The sequence below is a fragment of the Mustelus asterias genome, chromosome 23 (assembly GCF_964213995.1).
Source record: "Mustelus asterias chromosome 23, sMusAst1.hap1.1, whole genome shotgun sequence".
NCBI classification, from domain to species: domain Eukaryota; kingdom Metazoa; phylum Chordata; class Chondrichthyes; order Carcharhiniformes; family Triakidae; genus Mustelus; species Mustelus asterias.
In genome coordinates, this window is record NC_135823.1 from 4,329,269 (window position 1) to 4,337,838 (window position 8,570).

The 8,570-nt window shown below is 48.2% G+C and overlaps 1 protein-coding gene across 2 annotated transcripts; it reads left to right on the top strand.

The window, feature by feature from the left end:
* The first annotated feature begins 941 nt into the window (after positions 1-941).
* Positions 942-3,612, top strand: LOC144510464 (uncharacterized). 2 transcript variants are annotated; one of them, XM_078239905.1, is made up of 2 exons: positions 942-1,190; positions 1,317-3,612. In XM_078239905.1, the coding sequence occupies exon 2, from the start codon at positions 1,855-1,857 to the stop codon at positions 3,106-3,108; it is 1,254 nt and encodes a 417-aa protein (XP_078096031.1). In that variant the 5' UTR covers positions 942-1,190; positions 1,317-1,854; the 3' UTR covers positions 3,109-3,612. The 2 variants fall into 2 exon arrangements, with proteins under 2 accessions (XP_078096031.1, XP_078096032.1); XM_078239906.1 differs by having other exon boundaries at positions 942-1,006.
* The last annotated feature ends 4,958 nt before the right edge of the window (positions 3,613-8,570 follow it).

Here is an 8,570-nt window from a genome sequence, read left to right on the forward strand (position 1 = left end):
TGCCGGGGGATGCAACCCTCCAGAGGTACTCAGGTCCGGGGGTTCCACCTGACGGATGTTTGGCCGGAGGCGGGGGGACAGGAAAACTACCCCTACTCAATCCGGACTGCCTTCCGGATTTTCAGCCGGGGCGGTGGGAAAGGCTCTCCGGGGTACTCGATTCGGGCTGCCTTCCCAATTTTTCTCCCGGAGAATAAAATCCCTCCGGTGTTACTATGTCCTCTTTTTAGGTCAAACCAAACCAAGTAAACAAACTCAGATTAAATCAGGACAAAGTAAAAGGGGCAGCTCCCCAAAAAGGAGGGGGAACAGCCCGAACAGAAATCAAAGTACAAAGGAAACTTAAAAACATCAAATTAAAATGTGATTATTAGGGTCAATAATGCACCCCAACCCCTGCGGTGCCCAGCGGGCGCGGAAAGCGTCAACCTCGCCCGTGGACACCGCATGCTCCCTCTCCAGGGATCCGGTGTTACTATGTCCGGGGCTTCACCACCCAGAACTTTCCCCAAGCGGATGTCACACCCCCCGGGGGTGACTCTATCCAGGGGGGGCATGCCCCCCAGGCCACAAAGTCCGTGCTCTGATTGGCTGGAGGACCAGAGTCGTTCCGGCCTCCAACTCTTCCCACTGGTCGGAACCTCAGCATTAAGGTCCGCTGTCCTCCCGCACATGCGCAGCTTCCTTTCTCCCTTGGACATGCGCAGTCCCGGGGTGGGGGAGCTCACCGAGCGGCTCCTCGCTCTGCCCGGAGCCGTCAGCCAATTGCCTGGAAACCTTGGCTGGAGGAGGTGAGGGGGACGGGGAACAACTGGTGGGGGTGGGGGTGGGGGTGGGGGCGGGGTCCCGTGTTTGCGCGCCGGGCCTGCGCACTGGAACCCGGAGACGTCATCGTGGAGCAGAGTGACTTCTATTGGCTGCTTCAGGCAGGGCTCCTTTGTGACGTCACAAAGCGGAAGTTGGCCAATGAGCTTCAGACTAAAACCTCCTCCTCTACGTAACATCGGTGAGGAAATCAATCCATTTCTTTTCTCATTCTGGGGGAAATTGGGGACTTGCATCAACTGAAGGGAAAGGAAGTGAATCCAGTCTGTATCTTCCACACAGTTTTAGTCCGGTCATGTAGACGTATATCTGTCTGGCCGCCTGCATGGAGATTTTCAGCTCTCTTGTGTCCAGCACAGGAAGCCGTGAGTATGCATTTGTCAATCAGGTTGGGTGGGAGTATTGCAGATGAGATGGGGGAACAACTGAATCAAAGACAGAATTGTCTGTTCTGAATTTCTATCCTGTGCTGACAGTGATGACTTTTACAGGATATCTGAAGGTGAGGAATTACAGACAGAAATCACAAACTAACTGTTACATCAAGATTTGACAGAGTCACTCAATTCATCGGGACCTGAATATAATTGATCATTGAATCTAGAAGGAGAAATGTTTCTCTGTTCTGTCTGTTTCAGAAGATTTTAACCATCAGAGTGACTGGAAAAGCATCGAGCACACTCACACCCAAGTGAGAGTGTTTCAGTGCACTGAGTGTGGAAAGAGATTTAACCAGTTACACAGTCTGAAAATACATCGCAGCATTCACAGCGGGGAGAGACTATACCCGTGTTCTGTGTGTGGACAAGTCTTCAACGGTTATTAAACCTGGAGACACAGAAGGACTCCTGCACCATAGATAAACCATGGAAATGTAGGGACTGTGGGAAGGGATTCAGGTTCCCATCTCGACTGGAAATTCATCGACGCAGTCACACTGGGGAGAGGCCATTCACCTGCTCTGAATGTGGGAAGGGATTCACTCAGTCATGTGACCTGCTGACACACCAGCAAGTTCACGCTGGGAAGATGCCGTTCACTAACAGTGTGTGTGGGGAGGGATTCACTCAGTCATCCAGCCTGCTCAATCTCACTCACACCAATGAGAAACGCTTTAAATGCTCTGACTGTGGGAGCAGCTTCAAACGCTCTGGTGATCTGATGTCCCACCAGCGTATTCACACTGAGGAGAGACCATTCAGTTGCTCTCACTGCTCAAAGAGATTTAGAAGGTCATCCAACCTGCAGAGACACCAGCGTGTTCACACCAAGGAGAGACCACTCACCTGCTCTGTGTGTGGGAAGGGATTCATTGGGTTGTCCGACCTGCGGATACACCAGCGAGTGCACACCGGAGAGAGACCATTCACCTGCCCTGTGTGTGGCAAAGGATTCACTCAGTCATCCACCCTGTTGAAACACAACTTCACTCACACCAAAGAGAGTCCCTTTAAATGCTCTGACTGTGGGAGTTGCTTCAAAAGCTCTCGGGAACTGATGATCCACCAGCGCATTCACACAGGGGAGAGACCGTTCAGCTGCTCTGAATGTGGGAGTGGATTTAAAAGCTCTTGGGAACTGGTGTCCCACCAGCGCACTCACACTGAGGAGAGACCATTCAGCTGCTCTCACTGTTCAAAGAGGTTTAGAAGACCATCCAACCTCCGGGATCACCAGCGAGTTCACACTGGAGAGAGACCATTCACCTGTTCTGTGTGTGGGAAAAGATTCACTCATTCACATGGCCTGATGAAACACAAAGGCACTCACAGCAATGAAAGACCCTTTAAATGCTCTGACTGTGGAAGCGGCTTCAAAAGTGCTGCAGATCTGAGGGACCACGAGCGAGTTCACACTGAGGAGAGACCATTCAGCTGCTCTCACTGCTCAAAGAGATTTAAAAGGTCATCCACACTGCGGAGACACCAACGAGTTCACACTGGGGAGAGACCGTTCACCTGCTCTGACTGTGGAAAGGGATTCGCTCGGTCATTTGACCTGCGGACGCACAAGCGCATTCACACAGGCGAGAGACCGTTCACCTGCTCTGTTTGTGGGAGAGGCTTCAAAAGCTCTCAGGAACTGATGTCCCACCAGCGCATTCACACTGAGGAGAGACCGTTCAGCTGCTCTGACTGCACAAAGAGATTTAGAACATCATCCACCCTGCAGACACACCAGCGAGTTCACACTGGGGTGATACCATTCATCTGCTATGTGTGTGGGAAGGGATTCACTCAGTTATCCAGCCTGCTAACACATGAGTTCAATCATACCAAGTAGAGACCCTTTAAGTGCTCTGAAGGTGGGAGTGGCTTCAAAAACTGTGGAGAACTGGTGTTTCACCAGCACATTCACACTGAGGAGAGACTGTTCACCTACTCTGACTGTGGGAAGGGATTGACTCAATCACCCAACCTGCTGAAACACCAGTGAGCTCACAAGTGATGATAGGGGTTGGATTCTGCTGTTGTTGCTGCTGTTAATCACGTCCAGGATTGAACCATGTTCATTCTGACAGTTGGTGAAGTGGGAGGGTCAGACGGTTTCTTTCTGCTGGACTGGCCGGTCTTGTGACTTTGCTTCCAGTGGGCTGATGCTCTTTGAGCCTGGGAGAGCACATTTCCACTGAAATGATCCTGATGTAGCACCTTTATTTTATCCTGGATAGTGAGTAGTTTTTTTTCCTACCATTGAGTAGTTAGGGCAGAGAAGGATGCAATTCAGCCCATCAATTCTTAAGTGTGGAATAAAGGGTCAGTAAGATAAATGTGAGCTATAAACTGAGTTATATTCATGAAATATCCCTTGTTGTATATTCCATCACAACCCCTAGCCTACATTGTTTTCCTAGATGTGTTTAGCTAAACATGAAGTTACTGTGGCCAATGGGTGCAAGCTGTTTGTGACTTGTTTTAGTTTTCTGTCCATTCTGTACTTTAACACTAACTCGCAGACAAAACAGCCTGGTCAGCTGTAACTGTGCTGTGTATAAACGTATGTTATTGTAACTGCTCTTTCAGATGCTTCAATTCACTGAAGCATTGCACGGCATGTTTGTAATAAAGATTCCCAAATTTTCACCAACTCTGGACAGTTGTCCCACAGCAACCTGGCATCAGGAACAGGATCCACTGACGGTTCTGATTAAAGGGAAGTCCCCGTGGACAGCAGACACCGGGGTGAATACTGTTTGTTTTCTAACACCCGGGTTTAGTTGGGTCTGACTGAGCGCTGGGGCCTCCTGGGAACCTCAGGGATCTGTTTCTAGTCTGTTTCTTTGATGTCCATTCACTGTAATTTCAATCACTGGAACATTTCAGACATGGAATTGTGGGTTTTACACCAAGGATGTGTCTGGGTGCGATGCTGAAGCCCCCGTGAGCCAGAGGGTTTTGTAGTTGCTGACAAATGAGGGGATAAAGCCACACGGGAGGCTAAACAGAGAAAGTGAGGCAGTTGGAGGGAGTTTGGCGTGTGTTCAGAGGAACCAGATAGGGGCTCAGCCAGCATTATCACATCGATGGATCGGCACAGAAAAGCTCCAACCCGATGGAACCTATGAGGCCAAGGCTGGGTTAGAGGCCTGGGGATTTGAAGAACCCACAGAAGGTAAAGAGGTCAGAGTGGACTCGCCCACAGTGGGAAAGGTAAACATGAATTTTATTTTTGGTACTTGTAGCCACATTATCTTGGGAATGTAAGTCAATAGTTTTATGAGTCAACTCCAAAGTGCTTTATGGAAACTGCCTGGACCATAAGTTTTTTACATTGGATTTGGCTAGGCTGAGCATGATATATTTCACTTCAGGTATGATTGAAAAACCCACTGGGAAGCTTTTATCAAATAACGTTTATTTAAGAATATAGTTAACATGTCTGGTAAGAAAATTAGCAAGAACTTTTAATAATTAGGAACAAATAAAACAAAATGAAAACAACCACAATATATTAATGCTTAATTGAATATTAAAGCTGTTCCAACAAACCAAACCTTTCACAGACAAAACCCTTTTCACAGGTTTAATACAGCAAAAATCTCACTTCACTGGAATTCAGTCTTTTCGAAGATTGCGCTTTTCTTCCGTAAGGCAAAATGTTGCCTTGAGATAACCAGCAGAATTTCCAAAAAGAACAGGGAGACAGAGACTTCAGCTTCTTCCTTGCTTGATGCTCCTGCTAAAACTAAACTTCAGGGATGTAGTTACTCCGAAGAATGAAGATAGATGGGTGACAGTGAGAGGGGCTGGGAGGAAACAGTCAGTACAGGGATCCCCTGTGGTCGTTTCCCTTGGCAACAAGTATACCGCTTTGGATACTGTTGAGGGGGAACGCCCTACCAGTGGTAAGCCACGGTGACCGGATCTCCAGCACTGAGTCCGTCCCTGTGGCTCAGAGGGGAAGGGGGAGAGCAGGAGAGCAATAGTTATTGGGGACTCGATAGTTAGAGGGACAGATAGGAGATTTGGCCAGGTTAAAAATTGCCCCTTAGAGTCCTGGGATGCATAGGTTAGAGGGATTAGCGGGTAAAAAAAAGGGATTAGCGGGTAGGGCCTGGGTGGGATTGTGGTCGGTGCAGACTCGATGAGCCGAAAGGCCTCCTTCTGCACTGTAGGGTTTCTATGATTTCTATGATTCTGTGGCAGCGAAAGAGACTCACAGATGGTATGTTGCCTCCTGGGTGCCAGGGTCCCTGATGTCTTGGACCGTGTTTTCAGGATCTTTAAGGGGGAAGGGGAACAGTCACAAGGCGTGGTACACATCGGTACCAACGACATAGGTAAGAGAAGGGACGGGGATTTAAAACAGGAATTTAGGGAGCTAGGGTGGAAGCTGAGAGCCAAGACAAACCATGTTGTCATCTCTGGTTTGTTGCCGGTGCCATGTGCTAGCGAGCTGAGGAACAGGGAGAGAGTGCAGATAAACACGTGTCTGCAGGGATGGTGTAGGAGGGAGGGTTTCAGTTACATGGATAATTGGAGCATATTCTGGGGGAGATGGGACCTGTACAAACAGGACGGTTTGCACCTGAACCAGAGGGACACCAATATCCTGGGAGGGAAATTTTCTACGGCCCTTCGTAGTTTAAACTAATTTGTCAGGGGGATGGGAAAACGAGCTGTAGTCCAGAAGCCAGTGTTGAGTGTAGTGAGGTACTGAGGAGGGTATCAAGTTTGCAGGAGTGTGCCGGCAGACAGGAAGGTGGGTTGAAGTGTGTCTACTTCAATGCAAGGAGCATCCGGAATAAAGTAGGTGAACTTGGAGCGTGGATTGGTACTTGAGACTATGATGTTGTGGCCATTACGGAGACATGGTTAGAACAGGGACAGGAATGGTTGTTGGAAGCCCCGGGGTATAGATGTTTCAGTAAGAGTAGGGAAGGTGGTAAAAGAGGTGGAGGAGTAGCATTGTTAATCAAGGATAGTTTAACGGCTGCTGAAAGGCAGTTCGAGGGGGATCTGCCTACTGAGGTAATATGGGCTGAAGTTAGAAATAGGGCAGGAGCGGTCACATTGTTGGGGGTTTTCTATAGGCCCCCAAATAGTAATAGAGATGTGGAGGAAGAAATTGCTAAGCAGATTATGGATAGGTGTGGAGGTCACAGGGTAGTTGTCATGGGTGACTTTAACTTTCCAAATATTTATTGGAACCTTTATAGGTCGAATAGTTTGGATGGGGCAGTTTTTGTACAGTGTATGCAGGAGGGTTTCCTGACGCAATATGTGGATAGGCCGACAAGAGGTGGGGCCACATTGGACTTGGTATTGGGTAATGAACCGGGCCAAGTGTTAGATTTGGTTGTGGGAGAGCACTTTGGAAATAGTGACCACAATTCGGTGTCTTTCATGATTGCAATGGAGAGGGATAGGGCCTTACGGCAGGGCAAGATTTATAATTGGGGGAGGGGTAATTATGATGCGATTAGGCAAGAATTAGGGAGCATAAGATGGGAACAGAAACTGTCAGGGAAAGGCACAAATGAAAAGTGGAGCTTGTTCAAGGAACAAATACTGCGTGTCCTTGATAGACATGTCCCTGTCAGGCAGGGAGGAAATGGCCAAGTGAGGGAACCATGGTTCACAAAAGAGGTTGAATGTCTTGTCAAGAGGAAAAATGAAGCATATGTAAGGATGAGAAAACAAGGTTCAGTTGGGTTGCTTGAGGGTTACAAGGTAGCAAGGAATGAGCTAACAAAAGGGCTGAGGAGAGCTAGGAGGGGGCATGAGAAGTCCTTGGCGGGTCGAATCAAGGCAAACCCCAAGGCTTTTTACTCTTATGTGAGAAATAAAAGAATGACCAGGGTGAGGTTAGGGCCGGTCAAGGATAGTAGTGGGAACTTGTGCATGGAGTCAGAAGAGAGGAGAGGCGATGAATTTTTCTTCAGTGTTCACCAAGGAGAGGGACCATGTTTTTGAGGATGAGAGTGGGATACAGGCTGATAGGCTGGAGGAGGTAGATGTTCTGAGGGAAGGTGTATTAGCAATTTTGAAAAACCTGAGGGTTGATAGGTCCCCTGGGCCAGATGAGATATATCCTAGGATTCTTTGGGAGGCAAGGGATGAGATTGCAGAGCCTTTGGCTTTGATCTTTGGGTCCTCACTGTCCACGGGGATCGTGCCAGAGGACTGGAGAGTGGCGAATGTTGTTCCTCTGTTCAAGAAAGGAAATAGGAATGACCCTGGTAATTATAGGCCGGTTCGTCTTACTTCGGTGGTCGGTAAGTTAATGGAAAAGGTCCTGAGGGACAGGATTTATGACCATTTGGAAAGATGCAGCTTAATCCGTGATAGTCAGCACGGATTCATGAAGGGTAAGTCTTGACTCACAAATTTGATTGAATTCTTTAAGGAGGTAACTAAGTGTGTAGATGAAGGTAGATGTCGTATACATGGATTTCAGTAAGGTGTTTGATAAGGTTCCCCATGGTAGGCTCATGAAGAAAGTAAGGAGGTGTGGGATAGAGGGAAATTTGGCCGATTGGATAAGTAACTGGCTATCTCATAGAAGACAGAGGGTGGTGGTAGATGGAAAATTTTCAGACTGGAGACCAGTTACCAGCGGTGCACCACAAGGATCAGTGCTGGGTCCTCTGCTATTTGTGATTTTTATCAATGACTTAGAGGAGGGGGCTGAAGGGTGGGCCAGTAAATTTGCTGATGACACCAAGATTGGAGGATAAGGTGGAGGGCTGTTGTAGGCTGCAAAGAGACATTGATAGGATGCAGAGCTGGGCCGAAAAATGGCAGATGAAGTTTAACACTGATAAGTGTGAGGTGATTCATTTTGGGAGGACAAATTTGAATGCTGATTACAGGGTCAACGGCAGGGTTCTGAGGAACAGGGAGATCTTGGGGTTCATATCCACAGATCTCTGAAGGTTGCCACTCAAGTGGATAGAGCCGTGAAGAAGGCCTATAGTGTGTTAGCGTTTATTAGCAGGGGGTTTGAGTTTATGAGCCGTGGGGCTATGCTGCAACTGTACAGGACCTTGGTGAGACCACATTTGGAATATTGTGTACAGTCCTGGTCACCTCACAATAAGAAGGATGTGGGAGCATTGGAGGGAGCGCAGAGGAGATTTACCGGGATGCTGCCTGGTTTGCAGGGTAGGTCTTATGAGGAAAGGTTGAGGGAGCTAGGGCTTTTCTCTTTGGAGTGGAGGAGGATGACGGTCGACTTAATAGAGGTTTATAAGATGATAAGGGGGATAGATAGAGTGGACGTTCAGAGACTATTTCCTCGGG